Genomic DNA, 25,216 nt, shown 5'->3' with positions numbered 1-25,216 from the left:
CTTCAGCAGAGGCAACATCAGAGACAGGTACAGAAGAGAAGATCAGGTCCAGAAAGACTCCTCGATAGTTGGGAACTGTGTTGATCTGGGTAAGATTGTGAGTAGCCGCTAAATTCCTTAAGTAGCTGGATGCATCACCAGCAAACAAAACATCCGGAGAGCTCCAGTCTGCATCTGGCAAATTAAAATCACCAAGCAAGATTACATCGTCGTAGAAACCAAAGGACACGATAACTTCATCAACAGCATCACAAAAACTTGAGTAAACATTTGCTGGCTGGCTCGGAGGAATATATGCACATCCAATTAATATGCGGCGAGAAGCCGCTATACAAGCAGCAAATACATATTCAGTACCACAAATAGGAACAGTCAGCATGTGACCAGATAAAGTATTGCGGACTGCCAAGATGACACCACCGCCGCTGAGTTTGGAGCTTGTAGCAGCCGATCTGTCGCATCTATATATATTGAAATCATACATTTCGAGCTCAGAAGTGTTGAAGTCTAGTGACAAGTTAGTTTCAGTCAAGGCCAGGATATCATAATCAGAAGTAGATACATTTAGCAGGAAATCAGTCAGTTTGCCTCTCAAGCCATTAACATTTTGGTAATAACAAATAATGTTGCAAGTCCTGCCATTAGGGTTAACTAGTTTTTTTTTATTCAGGAAAATCTGAGGAACGTTGTTGATAAACTTGATCATAAGATTTTTTTCGCCACGAGCCAGTCGGTCGCTAAGCTCCATGTCAAGGTTCTGGAGATGCTTCATTTCTCGAGGCGTTCTGTCACGCGAAAGTTTAACTGATGAGAATTTCTGATCAACCTGAGAAGCACGATCAGTTGAGAAATTACTCATGATGTTTGAGACATCTGAAAGATTAGTTAGAATAACCTTAAGTGGTCTAAACTTTCCAGTCTGCTTCCTGCCTACACGGAAAGTCTTAACTCCAGAAGGAGTATAAGAAGGAAGAAGTGAAGTAAATAGCCTATTAACCAAATCAAGATCATGACCTTTTTTGAAATCAGTATTGTCAGAATCAGATTCCACCAAGTTGAAGACCATTACGTTCTTTGAACGGCGAGTTCGCTCATAACTGTGTCTAGTTGATTAGACACATAGGACCATCTACTCTGAACAAATCTGTTCTTGGATCTGAACTCAGATATGTTTATTAAATAACAATAATAAAAATACAAGATATTAATATGAAATGTATTATCAAAGCTTATTTGAATGTTATCATGGAAGAGCAATGTAGTTTTATGCCAGGCCGTTCGACCTCTACAAATCCGGCAGTTTTTCACAACTACACCACAACATCATTTTCCAATCATACACAGGCTGATGCTATTTATCCAGATTTTACCTAGACATTCAACCGTATAAATCAAGCCCATCTGATTTCCTTTTGGAATTTGAAGTGTTCTTTTTAAGAAGACCAAGAGCTACCTATCTGGCCGATGTGTGGTAGTCAGGTTTGTTGCGGAATTTTTAACGGAGTTTCCCTCTTTTTCTAGAGTGCCACAGAGTTAATTTTTGGGGCATGCGTTGTTCAATCTTTTTATCAATCAATTACGGTTTGGTAGGAAACTCTTATACACCCTCCATGAGTTCTTCAGAATCTTCCCTCGTCTGCAGCTCTTTGGAAACCTTCTATATAGTTGCTTTGACTTCTTCAGCCCTTCCCTCCACTCCTTCAAGAGGCAACTGCGTACTCTGCCAGCATACTGATTTATCTCTCCTGTGTTCACAAGATTAATCATTACTTGCACATTCGCACACACCCACAATCTGAACATGCTAATGTGCACGTTCTTTTGGAGAATCACCACACACTACCACTGTATTTATTACTGTTTGGTTATCATATTCAATGTTTTATCCTGTTTACTTCAAGATTGCGTTATGTTTTTTTATTTAATACAGAGAGTCATGTTATTAGCAAATTAAATCATCTTTCCATTCTAGATTGAAGAATTAAATATGTTGACACAAATGAAAAAATTAACTGGCCTCAGTATTGATCCTTGAGAGACACCTTGGAGAATTTTCACTGTGTCTTATAGTGCATTTGCAATCTACGCGTATTACTACCTGTCGATAATTTATGTGGTTTTAAATTAAATAAAATAAATGTTAGGGAATTGCTCAAGCCATCGCTGATTAACGCTCACCTAGTTCAAAAGAGAACATACTAATATCAAGGCGTAATTATGTGTTCAACGTTACTATTGCCTTTCAGAGATTGTAATCTCCTAATGATAGTAATTCCTATCTCGTACATCGTAGAGGAGGAGGCACTATCCTACAGCACTGATTAGTTGTTTGTAATTCATTTCAGAAATTAAAGACACTTTTAAAACAATTCATGTATGCACAAGAACTAGAATTAACAGTTGAACACGACTCCATGTAACGTCTCGTGTGTAAATCGTTACTTCTTGATAAAACATATGTTATTTATGAGTTTACAATTAACATAATCTATCGCTATTGATCACATAAAAATTTCAGTTTATAAGAAATAACATTTCTCAATATTAATTGGTAAACTCACCCGTAACCAACCACATAATTTAAGGTTTTGAGCCCACAAACTAGAATAAAATATTATTGCAAAAGAAATTGTACAACATTGTGGAGCTGGATTTGTGCTGCGAGCCTTGTGCACTGTTGATACAAATTTCTGACTCTAGGGCTAGCTAGCTTTTCACACAAGTCTTTTTTATTGGTTACAGCCGCTGTGGCGATGACCGCTGCTTGATCTGCTGAACAGGTGGTCGTTAGTTGCGTTCAAAATTATAAATAGGTGAAATATCGGTCCTCGTCCTTTATCTTAATAGTTAATTGTGAACATTATTTTATAAATGTATTATGTTTATTAATTATTCGTTATATGATTTTCATAACATAAATTTAAAGACTGATGGTATAAATGAGTAAAGATTCTAAATTAAAATTATCAAAATTCAACCACCACGCGTGTAGTTCATTTACCTTAGTCAAAACCATAGGTATTCCACTTTAATTGGGATTAGTGGAGTCCACATCTAGAGTCAAAGTTTATATCCGTCCGACCCCTGTCAAGTTTTGGTTGCGAAGCACAAAAAGCCTTGCATCGCGAGTCGTATGGCCAGATGGGCCGGGCAGGACAGAATCTGCCAGTCAGTGCTGTTCTACTTGTTTTTACGCGAAGGAAACTGAGACGTATAAGGCCTTTTCGGGCAAGGTAGGATTTGTCCTCCTGCTCCTTAAGGAGTCATGTGTGATTTTAATACGGATTTTTTTCATCATTCAATTGACCAAAATGTATAAATCACTTAAAGTTTGATTATAGTTGTATCATATCAACAGAACAATTGGCTTAAGCAATCTTTACGAAATCGTGTACATCTATGATAGCCTTTAATCTAATCATATCGATTCCAATTGAAAATCGAGATATATAACTGGGTAAATCCAGTATCTTTGATTATGTATCAGCTTTCATTGCCCATTCATTCAAAGATATTGGTCTATGAGCTCAGATTCAGTTCCATATAATATAAAGCTAAAAAATAGAATTCAGTTCGGAATGTAGATATTTTTACTCTATGGCATAGAAACAGCACAGAAGACTTTCAACAGTTGTCTGTCTGCGTCTGTCTACAGTGTGACGTCACTCGTCAGTCAGTCGTCGTCGTAGGTGTAGTTCTGTAGTGATGTAAACTGAGCTTTGCGTAAAGTGTGAAGTATACTACATAACTCAATAAGCAGAAACACCATCAGGAATTAATATTTAGCGGAAGTAATTTGGTATTCTTTTTAAACTAATAGCTTATAACAAAATGTCAACTCAGAATTTACACGCAGATCGTGATTTGGATTTGTCAAATTCCACAAGAGGAGTATGGTTAGTGAAGGTAACCTAAAAATTGTTTTTCATTGATATTAATAAAGCATTAAATCTAGGCTTGCCAGATTTTCTGAAGGCTCAACCGGGACAAAAAAGGGGGGGCTGGGGGGTCCGCCCATCAGAAGAGCCTGGGGTCTGGAAAAATATAGGTATATGCAGGTAAATTAGTAACAAGTAAATTAGACATTATATTATAATTTATAAATGAAAATGAATAAATTTTATTCTCGTTAACATGGCAAAAGACAAACACACATTAAAATAAGTTTAAGATTAAGATTTTACATTTTGCTTGTATTTTTCGTCATTTTCAGCACTTCTTTCTTGCTTTTTATTTTGGTATGCTTTTAGATCGCCATGATTAGGAAGACTTCCATTGATAAGTTCAGCAGAACGTTCAACATTTTCCTACGAAAGAACATTTTGTGTGGCCAGATTTACCCAGGAAAATTTCTCAGCGTGTCCAAAGCTATTCTCCCAAAGGTTCAAATATGCGATGCATCTGTCATAAAATCCATCAAATTCTTGTTTAATATGAATGCGATCTTATGTACAAGAGCCTAGGATATAATCAAATTTCAATTAATCCGGGACGCGTAGTGAACCGGCCGGGACACCGGGATCGTAATTCAAAACCGGGACTGTCCCGGTCAAACCGGGACGTCTGGCAAGCCTAATTAAATCAAATGCTTAAATGATATTTAGCATATAAGTTTTGGCCTATTTGCAATGTCATGATTTTATAAGTTTAGTCTGGTTAGAGTTATTGGGTAGGGTATGATAAGATAAATGGTTTTTTTTTATTGATTTTGACACAGGATATTACTTAATTTTAACTTTCGATATAACAAAAACCAAAGGTAGTTGTCACATTAACAGCCGGAGCGACAAAATACTAATTTCGCGTTATTAACTTATTGGAATCGTCCTACAGAACAAAACAATATAAGGTTTGACGTGATGGAAATGAGAAATAACGAAGTTCTAAAACATAAAAAATGGAACAACTGTACAAGCGCAGAGCAATATTTCCTTGTTCTACATCCACATCGGGCATCACGTGACCTTTTGTGACCATGATTTAACCTCGTGATAACGTCATCGGATGCGGCCCCATCTTTGCAAACGTAAATGAAAAATAATACTGAAATGAGCAAAATTTTGATCCAAATGAACAATGTTTTTCTTAAATTTCGAGCTACAAATTAATAAGTTGTTATAGAGTTAAGACGAGTGCCTCCGGCCATCAGCGCGGGCTTCGGCAGGTGCTGCCTCGCGCCGATGTCAACTAAAGAAAAACATCCCTCGAGATAGTACCTATCAATAAAATATCAAATTCTAGAGGGGCTGATCAGTAATATAAATTGAATTGTAATGGAAAGCAATTGTGTACAGTGTAAAAAACTTAATAAATCATGAATACCCCTAATATGAATACGTCTATAAATGGACATTAATAGAGAACACTTACCATTTAGTGTTCCACAGAATGTACAGAAACTAAATAATCTTGTTTCGGTCGAAACGTAAACTCTTAACATGCCCGACACACCAATTCACTACGATTGGTCGAACTAGTGGATGGTTGATCCATGATCGTCACGCACTCACTCGATCCAAACTACAGCACACTAATATCTAGTGAAGCACTGACTTCTGCCCCGGAGCGTTCAAATAACAGATACGCTATCAGTCCCAGCCACAGATAATATTTACAGATATACAGACACAGCACACAAACAGAACATTAAAACATTAAGAACTTAACTATTTATGTATTTTCTCTTTTTAGTTAGGTATTAACTCAAATATTGTTACATACTTTGAACTACAGTCTGATTCCATGACCACACTTATCTCATAAATCTGTAAAGTTTTGTAAGGTATTGTTATTGAGCTTCTTTGTTCTAAGTATTGTTGCTTAAATTGTTCTGTTTCCACGCACTATTTAATTATTTTGTGTTGCAGGTTCCTAAGTATATTGCAAATAGATGGGAAAAGGCTCCAGGAAATATTGAAGTAGGAAAACTGAAAATTACAAAGTACGTTTTTGACAATAGTTTTAAATCATAGTGCTAACACAAATGGGATTTTTTTTTATAACAAGTAATTGGTTTAAACTAGTAAAACAATATTTAAAAATTAGTTTTTTATAGCTTACCATACCTTAAATATACATGTATATAATCACATTTTGAAAATAGGACATTTAAATTTATAAGACATTTTTCATAGTATCTTTATATTAATAATAGATGTAGCCTACATTCCGAATCTTTCCATGGTAAAGAAAAAAGTAGGTACTTAATGATGCAATAATTGAATTTCAATTTTTAGTATGAAGTATTGTTCTGTTACAAGTGAGTAAAAGAGTGGGTGTAGCACACGTCATTTTTGTACATCTGTAAGTGTGTGTATATAACCACCACACAAACACACGAATGCACTAATAAATCAACAAATTTGGCATGGATGTATAACTTAAATACCTGAGTAAATTTTAATATTTTGTATTTTTCACGCAATAAAACTATTTTAGTAAATAGCTAGTATTGCATTAAAAATTGATTTAGTACTATTTTTTTTTACTATTTATAGCCTGTTAGATGTTTCTTTTTTAAATATGACTAATACTCATCAAAACGCTTAGTTTTTTATCAAGCATATACATTTTAATACTTAAACTTACTATAAAGTTTAACTAAGAGCAACTAATACAAATTGGAAAAACATATTTTGTAGGCATATTATGTACCTTTAAAATGAGACATCCTCCATAATATCATGCCCAACAATATGGATGTAAAAGTATCTGAGAAATTTAACATTGTTTTGTGGGGCTAAGATCAAGGTATCTGCCAGTACAACCAGCTCTGAAATGGTTGGGTATTTATAAACTATGACATCAGCACAAGCATTCTTTTTTTAACACAAAATATAGTTCTTATTTTGTAAAAGTAAGTTACAATTGGAACCACAGGGAATGGAACTATGTCACAATGTAAACTGTCCAATATGTCTACTTAATAATAGTGTAGAAGTGACGAAATACACTGTCTACAAGTATATAAAAGTAGAACATTTGCTCTATATTTTACGTTAATTATTTATTTATTATTTATCATTTACTTTCAATACAAAATTGTGAGCATAGGATAAATTTTACAAGTTATGCTTAGAATTCAAGGAATGTAAGATAATAAAACGGGTATTGTTGGTCGGCAGGAATCCAGGTCAGAAGGCACAGGTGTCGCTTTCGTTGTCGGAGTCAGTGTTATGTCTCAAAGAGCCAGGGGAGGAGAATATTCCAAAGGATCATCGTCTTGACGTTTCAATGGTTACCAAACAGACACTAGGAGTCTTCTCCCACTACTCGCGTGAGTATTGAAAAAGTAAAAGTAAATCTTTCTATGAGCGATGGTATCTGAGAAAATGAGGGTGTATGAAAAAAATAACGGGATTGAGAATGAATGAATGAATGAAGTCGAGAAGAGTAGTCATTGTGTAAGGTACCCATGTACCTACAATAAATTTTTATAACTACAGCAGCGTGCAGTAATCAGGTCTTGTGCTCTTTTAAACAAATTTTTGAATGATAGTAATGACTTCATCTCCGAGTTTTAAATTAAATTCTGTAGGTTTTTTTTATTACATTCCATCAGTTTTCAAAGATTAATGTAATTTATAATAGTTTAACATACATGTAGGCCTATATTTAGTTAATAATAAACATAAACACTTTCACTGCCGACAATGTCATTTGACGTTATCTGAATTTACTAATGATGGACTTGTTGACATTGTTTTATACTCAAAAAAGCAAATATCAGCATAATAGTAATAAAAACTTGTACCTTTGTGTTTTTATAAATAAACGGTTTATTACATAATTTTACAGTCTTTTCTTTACCAGTTTCTGATGAATATTTTGATAATGGCCCTGGAACAAGTGGTAGGGCCCCACAGTAAAAAAAATTAAATCCAAGTGGATTTCAATTTTAAATATTTGTAGCTATAGTGACAGTAATTAAAATACTGCATACAGCAAACAATAATAAAAAGTATATTTATGTTATAGGCTTGTATATGGCGATGTTCTTAGTCAACTTTTTATTTTTTTAAAAAAACTATATTTTTATGTTTTAAAACAAGATTTTCTGTTTGAAAATATGTATGCATGAGCATTTGTGAAGAAAGAGGAAGAACACAGCTTTGAAAAAAATGTAAGTCCCATGGTTCTGTTATAATTGGTTACAAGTTTATATGAATTTAATAAGTCATTAAAACGGGTGGCAGTGTAAGAAAGTTGTCAAAATGAGGAGGCTGCAGTGAAAGTGTTAACCTTTCCAGCGTTATTGACGCGGATCCGCGGAGGGCCACTACAAGCTCAAAACGTTATTGCCGTGGATCCGCGTTTTTGCATTCTTTATTTTCTTACTGCTATGTTAGTTGAATATTTTGCTGTTAGATGGTTCTAGTCGTCATGCGACATACAGACGGGTTGCCCTGCCTCGAATTCTGTTACAATGGGAGTGGCAGTTGCTTCTAATTGGTCAAACACTGTCTAGCGGGCGTGGCCCCGCGCCTTTCACAAAGTCATTGACGGGAGCTCCCGTCAAGGCATCTAGCCAGTTGTTAGTGAGAAGCGTCCGGTACACGCATATGTATTTCGGTTATCGCTAATTTTCTGTTGTGTCTTATTCTTTTTAAAGTAAATTATTCATATTAAATACAGCAGTTTCCAGTATTTATTTAGTGTTTTTTACCATTATTCGTGTGAATGGCCTATCCAGACGATTCGGAATTTGAAGATTTGGTAATTCTGAGCAATTACTTGGTCAACCCCAAACTTTTTAATATTTTACTACGGTCATAAGGATGTTATCACAAAGCAAGAAACATAATTCAAGCCCTGCAAGGCTGTCCTACACGTTGCCGAGCGATAAGAAGGTTCAAAGTCCACGCGATAACAGTGGCTTGCGGGAGACGCGTGGAATGTCAGTTGTGACAGCCCGCCACTAAATAAACACTCTTTGTCTACTTTTGTATTTTTCTAATTTTATTGGTTTGTAATATAGTATACGTTTATCTATAAAACTGTGTTTCATTCCCATACTTACTGAATAAATTATAAAAATATTAGTGACAACTACACTGCTATTCTACGATATTCTCAAAAGTTAAAAATTATCCTAGGTAATCCAAAAAAGGCTAAACGAATTTTATTTACCGTTAAATAACTCTATTTTGACATACAGAAACGAAAATAAATTTAACTTTACACATTGGAAATTTTAAAAAATTGTAACTTTATCAAAGATCAGGTCTAATTTTTCATGACGCTTAAAGGGTTAATAATAAAATACTTTAACACTTATGTTTTGAATAAAAAAAAAAAAATTGATTTCCTGTCAAATTTGTGTTATTGGAGTCAAGGCCTTTTAAATTATGAGAGCAGTGTAAGTATATTGTAAATTAAACTCAATTAAACATACTTTATATGGATACTATCCTAAAAGGATAATTCTTTAATAAATAGATGGCACAATATTGATCCATGGAAAATTATGCCATATCCAACACATTGATGCCGTATGTGTCGAAAGTGAAAATGTTTAAGACACAGACATGCAGGATCTCCACACCGGCATTTCAGACCATACTCATCAGTTATGCAAACTAAACTAATACTCGATAAACTAGGATTTTTTGGCTTTGTGGAAAATCCAACAAAGTGGTGGACGGTGGTGGTGACCTTAGTGATCTTGATCAGCTTGTGGAGATCAGACAAATTTTGACTGGTCCTGAAACTGGACTAGATCTAGTCTCTCACCATTAAAAAGAGGTGTTCCACAAGGGTCGGTTCTTGGGCCGATCTTTTCGTCTTATACAGAAATGACCTACCAGTATGATGAGCCTTTCAGCCACACCGTTATGTATCTTGATGATTCAGTTTTGTTAACAGCACACAAATCTGTGGAAAATCTTGAAGTAAATTCCTTTATAGCTGTAAACCTTGCCATTGAATACCGCCAGAATAATGACTAGATCTTCAATGAATCAAAGACTACCCAAGCTATCTTCAGGAAGCAGGAATCAAGAATAATCAGCTTTGCCTGCCTTTCAGGTGGTAAGAATGACAAAGCATCTTGGGATAATTATTGATGATTCACTGAATTGGCTGGATCATAGGATATTCTTTGTAAGAAACTGTGTCCTATTCACTCTCAGAACGCAAGCAGTTAGCACACCTGAAGCAGTTTTAATTGCCTACCATGCCCTTTTTGAGAGCAACATGAGGTGTGATATAATGATACAGGGTGCCTCTTCTCAACAGAACTTAGAATGCATGCTCATTCTTCAGAAAAAAGTGGTGAGGCTGTTGTCTGGGCTGGGATAGAAAGAGAGTTGTAGAGGATATTTCAAAGAGTTGAAGTAGATGACAGTGGTGAGTTTCTATAACTACAAAGTCATTGTCCTGGTGATCTTCTAGTCAACAGACAACATCAAAACCTGCATAAGTATAATACTAGAAATGCCCAGAACTTTAGTCTTCATGCGCATCATAGGACACTTTTCGAGAAAAAGCTTTGTATGTAGGGGCAAAACGTTACAACATCCTGCCTCAAGACGTCAAGAGCGAGAATCCCAGAACACTGGTATCTTCTTGAAAACCCCTTCTACAGTGTGAATGAGTATGAATTGGCAGCACCTCAAACACTTATCATGGACTCAAAATCAGAATTGATTGATTTGTAAAGCAAGTAATTTTGTTTGTTTGTAATTAATTGTAAAATGAACTTGTAATGCCATTTCAGGTTTTTGTGATCTTGAAATAAAGTTCTCTGTCTCTCTCTAATAATTGAGAGTTGACATTTATGTAGTATTTATGTATTATAATGACCAAAATCACTTTTTGTATGTTTTTTGGCAAGAAAAAATTCAAACAATAATAAACATTCCCTTGCTGTAGTATTGTTGTTTGGTTTATATAATATTAATGGGCGAAGGTCAATCAGTTAACTTTAACGCAGCTGTTGGCTTGGCAAATGCTGGTCGGGTGTTCTAGTTGGGTGTGGGGTTTTTTTCCAATATATTTGCCTGTAATAGGATATTTTTAAAATTCGAGTCATGACACTTTATTATATGGGTATCTCACACAGTGTGGGGTATGGTTTTGTTAAATTGAAATGAAAACATTAAGTGTAGTCATAACAATGCATAAGTACCCTTAATTCTAATCTTTAAGAAGTAATTTAAGATCATTTTGTGTTACCCTAACATTGTTTATTTTTATGCCAACAGCTATGCCAAATTCTGACGCTATCGTTCCCGAATCTGAGAAAATGTGCTTGGAAGGAAGAATTGTACAGAAACTGGAATGTCGCCCTTATGGTATGTGAAAAAACACTTTCTCGTTGGACTATAAGACTTATTTTTGTAATATAAATTAATTCACTAACAATATATGATACAAAGTTGAACCTGTTATTTAGAAAGAACGGTTTAGTAGAATCATACAATAAAATATATTCTACTTCTTGAAATTTTGTAGAATAGAATTATTTGCTTTGGGGTCAGTAAAGAATTTAAGGGTGGTTCATAAGCTCAGGATTTGGTAGATCGTGGCTGTCATTTATTTGGAACTACAATGATCTGTAGACTAAATATTGGACTCATGAGCTTGAGGCTAAATCAGATAGTCTCAAGACAATTGTAGTTCAGAACTACTTTAGCTGTGCGCCACTGAAACAGGGAATCAGGGACCTTAAGTTTTATGACCGAACATGGGCAACAAGTCCGCAAATCAACAACTCCCCATGTATTCCATCCGGCTGATTTGTTTTGAAAAACTTTACAACCTTAAAGTTGCAATGGACTTCTGATGACTTAGTTGGCTTTCAGTTACCAGTCCTTCAATAGACAAGTTCAAGTTAATTCAGAAAGCAACTTTTTTAAGAGTGTACTCTGAAAGAAATTTTTGTATACATCTCTTTATATAATTACCCAAGTATTAAGTTTTTTATACATGTATAAAGTTTTATTTTTATTTCTTTGTTAAAAATGATTAAAAAAGTGAACGCCAACTGAAAGAAAATGAGAAAGCTTTTTATTTGATTTTTAAAATTTTTTTTATTATTTACTGTAGTCTTAGAAGAACACCAATTATTGATAAGTATTGAGAGTTACATTAGGTAAAGTTATTACACTATTAACTAATTATCAGCTATATTAGTGCAGTCTGTAATGCCATAGGTTACAGCAGAGAGAGCACACTGATCCACTGGAAGTGAAGTTCTCTATCAAGTCTTTCATATTGTTGGACATATTATACTTGAAGGGGGGGTTTCTAAACTCTTAACAATCGTTACCTCTCATATCGTGCCCATCGAGGTCGCAAGGGTCATGAATGTCTCCTACAACTAAGACTTGGGTTTGGATTTTCTTGATTTGGATTATGGAGCTGCTTCAGCTGGTTGGATCTGTATCATATGCTATTTTATAAGTTGATTGAAGTTTGAAGCTTTGGTGTGATTGACATTTATATTATTACGCCTCATTTATGTAGTCTTAGGTGCTTGAAAAAGAGTTCTTCAGAGGTAGTAGATGTCTTTGTCACGGAATGTTAATAAAAGCATTTCTCAAAATTTCTTTCAGATATGTATGATGTGAAGTTTTGATATTTTTATTCTATAACTTCACAATTTTATCTTCCTTCTGATGGACTAACATTTTCAGGTCACATTGGTGTGCCTCGAATTTCATAGTTTCTTCATTGATGTATGCTTCATCAATACCTAAACTTATCACTTAAGTGTTCAATGATTTCACCATGAAAAAGGGGATGGGATTGAAAGATAAAGATTTGGAAGAGAAAGTACAATCTATATGTCCTGGGATTTTTGTTAGGCCCACACTGTATTACTTTATACCACAAATTGTTTAAATGATAAAATTAACCTAGAAAATATTATCTTTGCGCCATTGCTTTAACTACCATTGTGGTATGTCATTGATACTTAACCCTTCAACGCGTTATTTTTTTTTCATGGTCATACTCCCTCCTGCGTTGATTTTTCTGGCGGTTTTTTAGAGATTTTGTGTTTTATAAATAATATAAGCAAATTACCCAAGTTTATAATTATTTTATTATACTTCTATGTTGTTAGTGTTTAAAATTAGCCAAATTAAACAAAATTAACCTACTTTAGGTTAATTTCCCTAAAAGCTAGCTAACCTACAAACCATCCCCAACTCATGTTTATAAAACACAACAAATTGTTCCTGTCAAAACGGGATTTCCTTCTTCAAAACAATATAGCTTGTAAAACTAATAATAATAACTAAACAAAGGAACGTAAAACACACAAAAATATGTCAGTTGAACATAACCATCACACTAACAATGACTGTAAACAACAACAAACGTAAGCTGACAAACGATCGGCTGCACGGCAATGACGTCGTCTTGAATGCAGCTGATTTCTCAGATATTTTTTCTAAAGATCGATTTTTCGAGATATCGACTCAATTAATCGAAAGTTTGAATCTTCTCCTTTCGATTGGTATACATTTTTCATTGAAAACATTCCATAGTCGTCTGTTACAGCTACAAAAATAACCGACTACTCCATGACGTACTCAGTACGGCAAAACGCGATCTCAAGTAAAAGTGTCATGACGTACCTAGTACGGCAAAACGCGTTGAAGGGTTAACAAGTAGTTTTGTCTATTTGTTGTGGAATAGTGTATTACATTGAGATATTTTAAGGAGATATAACCAGTGAGTGATTATAAAATATGAGCATTAGGAGATATATAGTACATTCCTTCCAGGATTGTTCAGAAGTTAGAAGGATAGAACAGAATTACAAACCAGATTCTCTATGCAGGATTATATTAATATATGAAATCAGAAATCAGGAACTCTTTATTACAATATCTTTGAGAAATGTATAGCATCAATTTACAATAATTTCATGTATGTAATATTTACCATAATAATGTATGCACAAGAGTACATATAGTTGTTTATAAAGTTAAAATGAAAGGTTTTTTTTTTAATCTTTCCAGTGCAGATATTCTTCCAGTGTGTAAAAGGGTCTTGAAGTCAACCATTCAGTCGACGATTTCTTTAGTTTCTTTCCTGTGAGAATCTTCATTTTTGCCGGTAGTAGGTTGAACAGCTTCTGGCCTGCATATGACGGTTTCTTTTGGTACAGGGTGAGATGGTAATCTGCAGCATGTCTGGTGCGGTAGTCATGGAGATCGGCTGATCGAGGTAAGTTTATCCCATCAACATGTAATATAACTTCCTGAATGTAGAGGGATATCACGGTCATAATTCGGAGGTCTGTAAAAGATCTTCTACAGGTGTCTCTTGGTCCCAGGCAATTTAGGATCCTCATCGCTTGCTTCTGAAGACGCAGAATTCTGTGTAGGTTCCCTTTAGATGTTCCTCCCCAGATAGCTATGCCATATCGTATGTGTGTTTCAAATACGGCAAAGTATGTTGATTTTGTTGTTGCAGTGTTGCTGATGGCTTTTATTCGTTTTAAGATGTAAAGGCTTGTATTCAATTTGTTACACAGGATGTCAACATTATGTCCATGACATATTTTCATCAATAGTCACTGTTAGAAATTTGGCCTGTGGTTTCACTTCAACTTCTGGAAGAGTTGGGACTTGGTTTCGTCTTCTGCCAAATGCTAACTGGTTTGTCTTTGATGTATTAACTACTAGGTCATTTGCGTGGCAGTATTGGTAACCCATATTCAGTGATATATATATATATATATATTTATATATATATATATATATATCACTTTTTGTACTTTTTGTGTACTTTTTGCGATTCAATATTTATTGAAATTAAATTAGGCTGTTGCCTCTTATACAAATTTAATGAATGTAAACAGAAGTCATTTGACAGGTATTTGGTCTTCCGATCATATGTTAGTTTAGTTATTTAAACACATATGTGAAAGAAACGGCCAAATACAAAATAATTGAATCGTAAAAAGTGAGGGCTCTGTGGTGTAATGGTAGCACATTCACCCGGCAAGTGAGAGATCCGGGTTCGAGTCCCGGCGGAGCAAGTACTTTTTGCGATTCAATATTTATTGAAATTAAATTAGGCTGTTGCCTCTTATACAAATTTAATGAATGTAAACAGAAGTCATTTGACAGGTATTTGGTCTTCCGATCATATGTTAGTTTAGTTATTTAAACACATATGTGAAAGAAACGGCCAAATACAAAATAATTGAATCGTAAAAAGTGAGGGCTCTGTGGTGTAATGGTAGCACATTCACCCGGCAAGTGAGAGATCCGGGTTCGAGTCCCGGCGGAGCAAGTACTTTTTGCGATTCAATATTTATTGAAATTATATATATATATGAGCTTACTGCCAGTTGATCAGCAGAATTCCCTGAAGACAGAAGGGTGGTGTCATCTGCATACATAAGCGTATGACAGAGTCCGTTTAGGTATTGTGGATTGTCGTTTGTGAATAAGGTAAACATCACAGGGCCAAGGAAAAATCCTTGAGGTACACCTCTGGTTATAGCAAGTGCCTTGAATCTTATAGTATGAGTTAGTCCTCTTTCTGTATGTTTTACTTCAATAAATTGGCTGAGTTCTTCAAGGTAGCTCCTAAATCAGTTTATAGCAGGGACCTTTGATACCCAGGTTGTCAAGTTTGTTTCAAATTGATAATAAAATATGATAATAACATCCCAAAGCTGATAGTGGTTTCTTGCTCAAGTATAATGTACTCAACCAGGATTGTTCAGCAGTTGAACAGGATAGTGCAGAATTAGAATTCTCCCCACACAGGTTGTATTAATGTATGATGACATCCTTTTCAGCTGACAGCTGTTACATGAAGCTCAAACAGGAGTCCATCCGGAAAGCGATGATCCCAACCAGGAGTGTTCAGCAGCTGGACAGGATAGTGCAGAATTACAAACCAGTCTCCGACCACAAACATAATGTAAGTGTCTTTACTTAAGAAAAATTATTTATGTTTAAAATATACTGAAAAAGTGGTTTTAAAACACTCACAACAAGAATTAGGATTAAAAATATATATTTGGGCTCTTAAGGAGATTTTTAAGTTAGGTTTTAAAATTACAATGTTAGAAAAGGTTTAGGATCAAAATAAAAACTATGGGATTAAACTAATGCCTTAAACTGCATAGTGAACACTCTTTTAATTTATTTAGTTTAAAGAATTTCATAGGAAAGTTTTTGATTTAATTCTATAACTACATATCAAGTCCTATTAAAAGCTAAAGTTCAAGATTATGTATCTCATAATCGTTACCTTCTTACCTTCCAAGTGCTATATAAACCACTTTAAAGTTCTGGACCATTTTCAAACATGCAGTATTACTTGACTTCCTTAAATATTACTTTTTAATATCAAAATTTTTAGAAATATTTTGTGTTTTATATATATATATATATATATATATATATATATATATATATATATAATTTATATTCAATTCATGCTCAATTACATTAATAACACTAAAAACATTAGTGCTTGTTGACTGGGAGTGTGAACAAAACTAATACAAAATTGTATGTGCTTAGGTGTATAAAAAAGGAGAATAGTGTTAGAAGAATAAATCAAAGTTTAAAAGTGTAAATTAAAGTGTACAAAATGTTCCTAATTTTAATTATGAATAGAAAACATATCACATAGTAACATCTAGAACAAAACTCAATTGAAGTGTGGCAAAAACAATAACCATGTCCCATTAGCAAAAATTAGCAAATAAGTTTTAGAAAATTAAATCATTTCAAAATGAACTATTTTTTATCAATCTTGTTTATAAATACGAGCAAACTAGGCTAAATGTATGTAACAATACAAAATATAAAGGAATCAAATCGTATTATAGAGTAAAATAAATGTATTGCAGTCACATAGAATTCTTTGCTAGACAAATGAACGAATGAAGTGCTCCAACAGTTAGGTGACTGGTTGTTAAAACTTTTCAGAAATTTTGAAATTACACCTCCACTGTAATCATGGAAGAGATAAATCTTTGCTATGAATTTGTAAATAAAGTATGAATATGTAATTGTTCAAGCAAAAATAGACGAATATGATCATATTGAGCAGTGATATTAGCACTTGGAGAATTAAATACAATTAACATCTAAATAATTCTTTAAACTCCAGGCAATGCTTTAATCTTTTGCAGCTTTATTTGAACATGGGTTGACAATATGCCAATCCTTAACAGTCCATATCATTGAACACGTTATTACAAATTAAATTAATTAATGTGTATTGCTTATCCATATTTTTCTTAATAGGCACTAGATAAAAAATACAACTCTTATCTCATAATTTTTGTTCATCATCTAATATATCTATCTTTTTTTTCAATTTATCACTTGATCGATAGAAATATTTTGAATGTTACATAACTATTCAATATTAAAGTTTCAGTAATTTTTTAAACTATTTGTACTGATTTCGTTTTAATATAAATTACCTCTGGCTTTCCACAGATCGAGTACGAGGAGAGAAAGAAGACTGAAGGCAAGAAAGCAAGAGATGACAAAGACGTTGTCCTGGAGATGCTTTTTGCCGCGTTTGAGAAACATCAGTATTACAATATCAAGGATCTGGTGAAGAAAACCAGACAGCCGGTTGTAAGTATCAATCATTGGTTTTAGAGATAACTGTTTGGGTATTTAGATTCTTTAATGTACTCAATGGTTTATTGCATGTTTTTGAACTCACTTTACCTCTGGAAACCCTGATCCCTGTTCAATACCTTAACCTGTGTAAGCTTCTTTAACCCTTTGACTAGTAATCCCAACGAATTTGGAAGCGCACATCAAACCACCTGCAGCAATCTCGATAGCCATATGGGAAACGCTATGGTGCTTTCTGAATAATGTTTCGTGATGAATAACCTCTCCTCTGAATATGTTTGTGATCTAACGGAATAGATAAGAAACACTTTTAAGTATTTTCCGTTGTTCCCACTAGATCGCAGTTACTCTTTTGTTCATTTCCTTTCAATTTTAATTTACCACCATATAATGGTGTTCAGTCAGCCTTTCCAAGTAATCAGCTGATTCTATTTTTTCTGTGTACAGTTCTGTTGTTATATGTGATGTTGTGTGCTCATTTTTACATCACTGGTTGACCACGTATGTATAAATACATAAAATTACTTCAAAAATGTTAAATTGAGTGTGTTTATTTTATTTCTCCTGCAGTAAACCCAAAAAGACGAAAACAAATTTAAAACAAATTAACTTTTTAGGGCATTCTTGCAGAGAAAAAAAAAAACCAGCTGTCAAAGAGTTAACACAGGCAAGAGTCTTAGAAAGTGTTTTACCCTATAATCACATAGAGCTACTCCAGATTATTTCATTAAAATTGTTGAGTTGGATGATTTTATTGCTTCGTGTAACAATGGTTAGAACGTTTTAAGCTAAAAATTAAGAGAAACTTTATACAAGGATATGTATTAGACCACTTGTACAGTATGTCCAGTAGAACGTCATCTGTACCAACCGATTGCTCTATATTGTTTACTTTCCACTAACTCGATCCTGTAGACCTAATATAAATGGTAACATTAATTTTTAAGTACTAAGTGTTAGTGAACAAGAGTTCTGTGTTCAATTAATTCTTGATGGTTTTAAATGTTATATACAGTGTGTCCACAAAGTCATGGCACACTTTTGAATGGCTTTACTTGCAAAAGTATACACATTGCAGGAATGGAATCAACATAGGGTTAAAGTACTTATTACAATTTTACATCAGTATATGTTTAAGAGTATTAAAAACATTCCTAGCCACAAAACCCACAGAAAATTTCTTTGCAAAGTTTCTACGGTTACTGTTTTTGTAACAATGTTAGCCACACATTACTAGATGACAGTTATAGTGTGTAACTCAATTAATGAAAAGACAAAACTTAATATACACAACTTTATAAATTTATATAAGTTTCATAGATCTATGATCAATAATAGAATTGTTATAAACAATTAAATAAATGTGATATAACTGTGGAAAACTATATATACTGTATATAATAAATACACACAAATTAAAACATTAAATAGGATAGTGTTACACTATTTTAACCCTCCGAGCGTCGGCCGACTTGTTTTAAGTCGATGGCACCTTTCTCTGAACGTTGCCGTCTTATTTTAAGACGGCGGGCACTTGCCGATCAAATTAATTCGACCCGCACTATTATTCGCGTAATATTGTTCTAAATTACATATAACCAAAGCCTGTGAATTGTTCTTTACATTTAGTGGTCTTTGCATACCTCTTGGTCTGTACCAGATGCTAGTGAACGTAGTTTATACCAGCTGTTATTTCGGGCGGGACGCGGCTCGCGCGATTGTTCAGTTTGTTGTTGTAAATATATTATGATATAACATTATGAATATATTCACAGTACCCTATAACCCTGTATATTTATGTGTTCATGACTAAATTTGTTATAATTTGCCTATTATGAAATTTTTGTAGAGGTAATATAACAATAACATGTGGATACTTTTATAATTAAAAAAATATTTTTTTAAATATTTCTTCCCCTTTCTCAGGTTGTTGCAAAAAGAAAATTTTTGTAAAGATTTTTGTTCTTATATAATCATATTCTGATTCTTTCCAAGAAATATTATGTATAATGCACTATATTTAAACCATTCTTAAGACTTTTCATGAATTGTGTAAAAAAAGACTGCAAAAGTTACAAAAACAGGTGGACGTTTAAGGAAATATGATGGACGCTCGGAGGGTTAAATTTATTTTTAATAACCCTTAACCCTTGAACTAGCAATCAATATTATAATGTCGATCTGACATGCATGTGTTTTGACAGTTCACATATTACATTAATCAACACTACAACCACTGTTTATATACCATTTCAAATAGAAAGAATTGCTGATTTCAGTGGTGAAATTTGATTAGTGTTTTGGCAGCAGTGACGTCACATAACTTTTACCAGAAAGATGGTCTTCTCATCTAGCCATTTTGAAAATTGGTGATATATTATGAGTGTCCATAATGTTGTCCATAGCTTTGTTTTTAGTTATACTATGCTAAATTTTGGTATATTTTAGAAATATTTAGTGTAAATATTATTTTTGTTATTTTTTTAAATAATTGTATCCATAGTAACAAATTTAGGTACTTCCCACCACTTTCAAAAAAATTAGAAATGGATTATTAATTTATTTATTACTTTGTAGTGTATATAATTTTCTAAATTTTGGTATATTTAGGAAACATTTAGTGTAATAATTATAATATATTTTATAACATTTTGAAAAAATCGTAACCATAGTAACAAATTTAGCCTTTTGTGTATTATAAATTTGTGGGGATACCATTACATAATTTCTGGAACTAGATAAAATGAACAATAAATTGGCTATCTCAGATTCTAAATATTATCACACTTTACCAGAAGCAGTCCCACCACTTAAAAAAGTTGTGCCTTTTTAATTTATTATTTTAATGTTTTATACCATAATTATCTCTACATTTTATTGAAAGCAATAATGTATTACATGTATAGGTTTATAGTAAAACTGTGTGTTTTACAAAATGTTTCAAGTATGGGTAAAAAATACTAAAAAATGGCCTGACATCTGAAAATATTTTCAAAATTTTAATATTAAATTTGCTTTTTTTGTAAACTAAAGAAAAAACAAGCCTAGACATTTGGATCAGATTGAAGTGAATCACTAGGACCACTCAATAGAATAACCAGGGTACTCCATCAAACATGGCTGAGTGAATGTGACCTCTTCTAAAGTCTAGTTTAATGGTAAACATCCAACATGTATTTATTAATTATACTCCCAACTTACAAAGAACAACTGTAAGTCCATTTCAATAATTGTTATAAGTCCTCAACTATTATAAGTAACATTTTGTTATTATGATATTAATTATTATGTTAAGAGAAAATTTATAATACAGTGACGTCACTGCCAAATTGAAAATCAACAAATATCAACATCCACATCAGTCAACACTAGTACACAGCTGCTTGGTCCAAATGTGTCCAGGACACTGACCTAGCTAGTCACTACGTCAGCATTGTCTCACATACTTGTCCATGGTACAGTCTGACCTAGCTAGACACTGCGTCAGCACTGTCTCACGTACCTGTCCGTGGTACAGTCTGATCTAGCTAGACACTGCGTCAGCATTGTCTCACATACCTGTCCGTGGTACAGTCTGATCTAGCTAGTCACTACGTCAGCATTGTCTCACATACCTGTCCGTGGTACAGTCTGATCTAGTTAGTCACTACGTCAGCATTGTCTCACATACCTGTCCGTGGTACAGTCTGATCTAGTTAGTCACTACGTCAGCATTATCTCACATACCTGTCTGTGGTACAGTCTGATCTAGTTAGTCACTACGTCAGCATTGTCTCACATACCTGTCCGTGGTACAGTCTGATCTAGTTAGTCACTACGTCAGCATTGTCTCACATACCTGTCCGTGGTACAGTCTGATCTAGCTAGTCACTACGTCAGCATTGTCTCACATACCTGTCCGTGGTACAGTCTGATCTAGTTAGTCACTACGTCAGCATTATCTCACATACCTGTCCGTGGTACAGTCTGATCTAGCTAGTCACTACGTCAGCATTGTCTCACATACCTGTCCGTGGTACAGTCTGACCTAGTTAGACACTGAGTCAGCACTGTCTCACATACCTGTTCGTGGTACAGTCTGATCTAGACTGTAAACTGTATTTTACCATTGTTACAAGCTAATAAACCCATTATTTAATTGTGATTGAAAATGAAATATATGTAAAGGAATTTAAACACAAATTGTAATCAGAATGTATGCTACAGTATAAACTCATTTGAAATTCAGTTATATTCCATGTTTAAATTAAAATACAATGAGCGTTCCCATGTGGTATCTGGACTATTGGTGCAAAACATAAAGGCATACTTTGCACAGGTCCTTGTAAATTATGATACTATTCCATATGCCTTTCATGGCATGGCAAACACCACCTAAATAAACTAACAAAAAATGAAATAGATAAATGTAAATGCAATAGATGCAACTGTGAGAACACATCTAATCAACCAACATTTCTATCACAGCTTAAGCTATATTACATTACTAATAAAATCAAATTTGCAAAAGTTTTCTCAGCTGCCATGTGTGGTTCTCACTTTTCAGTTTAGTAGTATAAAACTTTTTATGTGGAGTATCTAATACGATAATGTTCCAATTTGATATTCTTGGGTTGTTAAGTTGTTGTCTTGAAAAATGGTAATATTTATATGCTAGTTGTTATGTTTTTAAACATGGCCGTGTAGGGTAGCCAATCTAAAGTTAATTTAATAGAAATTTCTACTATATATTTGTCTTGAATTTAATTTAGTGTCTTAATAAAAACGTGATCATAAAAAGAATTTGTAGTCTTTATGTTAATATTTTAAAGCCACAACTAAATAGTAGCAATTTTGTCTTAATGAGATTGCAAATTATATTCTTCTGACTTCTTTAAAAATATTGTTAAAGAGAAAAGGGATATTGGTAACATAATATATCTTATTTGTGAAAAAGCACACGCAAAGGGAGAGGTAATAATGGGGAAATAATAATAAATAGTAAATTTGTTTATCTGTCGTAAAAATTTAACATGCATTAACAAAGTCTAATTCAGCTACAGACTAAATAGCAATGTCTCTAAATAATATTCAATAGGTATAATACAAAAATATTATGTGTATAATAATATAAGACATTAATTGTCCAGTTGAGAATAACACTGATTATGTCATGCGTTTACCTTGAAATAATCATTAAAAGTTTATTTTGTTAATAGAAAAAACTCATCAATATTATAGAAGGGGTTTTGTAACAGCCATTCATAAAGTTTATTTATATACATTTTAAGAGGGTATTTTTCAATCAAATGTTTAAATTTGTTATGCACTATTAAGCTAATTACAACATGACTATTCAAAGATTTGCTCAGTCGACATTAGTCAATTAAAATTTTATTTCTGTTTCTTCTGAAAGGGGTGTGAGAGGAACTCAAACTGTTATATTTTTAAATTATTAACTGATTTATATCAGGTGACGTAATGTTAGTGCATTAGAGACTTCCCCCGAACACTTGTTGATTGTCAGCTGTTTGTAATCAGCTGTTGAATAAACAGACTGGCAGCTGTAAGCAGAGAACTGCAACAGACACTATTCTAAGAACAGACTCTAGCTCTTTGTGTTTTCTATTGACTATTTATTTATTTGTTTCAATTTTTTGTAATCTTATGCAGAGTGCAGAAAAGTCTTTGAAAGGTGTAATATCTTCTGGGTCTAATATCTTACATACTTGTTAACGTACAAACATAAAACTTTGTACAACGACATAAAATTGAACTTTTTGATACAATCAGTAGCTCTTCACCACCTTAGAAGGATGACTAGTAAGGAGTCTGTGGAAAATTTTAATCGCAAGCATTGGTTGATGTAGAAACCATTTTAAAGGTCTTAATTAGTAGATCATCATGCAGCAAATTAGACCTCAAAAGGTTAATACTAAACAAAATGACGGTGCTCGAAAGTTTTAATACTGATCTTATGTGCAAGTTCAAAAATGGCTTTATTTTATTGCAACCATATCAGATGAAGCTAAAAAAACAGGAAAATTCAGGAAGTTGTTTTAATTAGTTTAATTTCAGATTAACAATTTGTGTTGCTATTGTTACCAACCACTAAAAATTATTAATGTGATATTAAACTAAAGCAACTTCCTGAATTTTCTGCTGAATTTACAGTTCACTTTTAATTCTCCATTCAGTAGCAGCCATTCCACTTAGAGGTTACTGGCACTGTTGGTTTATAATAGCAGTTTAAAATGTGTGACGAAATTGAAAATCTCGTGAGTTATGAAGTGCAGTCGGTAATACGGTTTTTGTTGTCTAAACACAATAAACCAATTGAGATTTATCGCCAACTCTGTGAAGTTTGTGGGAACGATGTGATTACTGAAGGTGGAATATGTCAGTGGTGTATTAGGTTTAAAAATGGCCGAACTAATGTGCATGATGACGAACGAATGGCCAAGCATTGTGACTGATAAAATTGTTCCTTAAGTCGAGAAGAAGATTATAGAAGACCATCAAATCACAATAACAGAACTCTCACTTAGTTTTCCTCAAATTTCAAGGAGTTTGTTATACGAAATTGTTTTGCAGAAGTTAGGTTATTTTTTGTAATCAACCACACACAACAGATTGTTCAAGAAATCCTGGATGCTTTTAAGTGGGAGGTTTTCCACATTTACCTTACAGTCCGGACCTTGCACCCAGCGACTACCGCCTGTTTCCAGCAATAAAGACCTGGTTTGCAACGCAGAGCTTTGATGTTGACATGGAACTGCGGGAGGGTCTGCCTTCCTTATTGAAATTTAGGCAGCAGAATTTTGTAACGCTGGAATTTCGTTATGATAGTCCCTAGAGGCTGCAGAGCGAGATATAACTTACTATCTGGATAACTCTCGTATTTCTTTGTATCATATGTATATTGATTTATAGTTCATGCAGGATGTTTGTAATCATTTTAGTTAATCTGAAAATGTATTACTTCGGACAGTTTGATTTAGATAAGTTCAGAGTCATGGGACTGTAATTGAATGATTATAGGAGTAAAATTAGTATTATTCATACTAGCGATCATTCATTGTCCACCAAGTATTATCTTTCCATACCTTTTAAGCAAATGAGTTACAGATAAAATTTAAAAAAATACCAATTAGCATGTTGTTGTGTTAATAAATTGTGTTGAGTAAGAGATTAATCATCACTGACGATTGTGCTTGTTGTGTTCAAGGTGTATTTGAAAGAGATACTGAAAGAAGTATGCAACTATAACATAAAGAACCCCCACAAGAACATGTGGGAGCTGAAGCCAGAGTACAGACACTACAAAGACTCAGAAGCGCAGCAGCCGTCTACGTCTGAATGATTTCAGACTGGTCATATTTTTTGTTCCATATTATAAATTTGTAAAATAAACACGTACTTTGTATTGTTTGTGCTCTTTTGTTACCCTGCAGATTTTATGTTGTACTGTGTATAACAAAAGGAGTCACTGTGGAAACGAGAATAAAAATGTTAAAAAGATTTTTAAAAAACCATCAGAACAGGAATATCAAGAACATATTCTTTCTTCTTCAAAGTTATTAGAAATCCATTAATAAGTCAAATAAAGATGTCTTATTTTACCAGACGAAGTTAGGGCTAAGAAGCCACTTAAC

At 33.6% G+C, this 25,216-nt stretch overlaps 1 protein-coding gene across 1 annotated transcript; it reads left to right on the top strand.

The window, feature by feature from the left end:
- Positions 1 to 3,653: 3,653 nt before the first annotated feature.
- LOC124358964 (general transcription factor IIF subunit 2) lies at positions 3,654 to 24,987 on the top strand. The gene is made up of 7 exons (XM_046811252.1): positions 3,654 to 3,906; positions 5,868 to 5,941; positions 7,125 to 7,276; positions 11,205 to 11,294; positions 15,770 to 15,894; positions 17,433 to 17,576; positions 24,790 to 24,987. The coding sequence occupies exons 1-7, from the start codon at positions 3,832 to 3,834 to the stop codon at positions 24,922 to 24,924; spliced, it is 795 nt and encodes a 264-aa protein (XP_046667208.1). The 5' UTR covers positions 3,654 to 3,831; the 3' UTR covers positions 24,925 to 24,987.
- The last annotated feature ends 229 nt before the right edge of the window (positions 24,988 to 25,216 follow it).

This window comes from Homalodisca vitripennis, chromosome 4 (genome assembly GCF_021130785.1).
Source record: "Homalodisca vitripennis isolate AUS2020 chromosome 4, UT_GWSS_2.1, whole genome shotgun sequence".
In the NCBI taxonomy this organism is placed as follows: Eukaryota; Metazoa; Arthropoda; class Insecta; order Hemiptera; family Cicadellidae; genus Homalodisca; species Homalodisca vitripennis.
The sequence above is the reverse complement of the archived record's forward strand: the minus strand, read 5'-3'. Positions and strand labels throughout refer to the sequence as shown.

Bases quoted from the DNA above. Each gene is read 5' to 3' on its own strand.
- LOC124358964 (XM_046811252.1), top strand. From the start codon at position 3,832: ATGTCAACTCAGAATTTACACGCAGATCGTGATTTGGATTTGTCAAAT. The intron at 3,907-5,867 runs GTAACCTAAAAA...TTTGTGTTGCAG, and splicing joins GAGGAGTATGGTTAGTGAAG to GTTCCTAAGTATATTGCAAA. The intron at 7,277-11,204 runs GTGAGTATTGAA...TTATGCCAACAG, and splicing joins AGTCTTCTCCCACTACTCGC to CTATGCCAAATTCTGACGCT.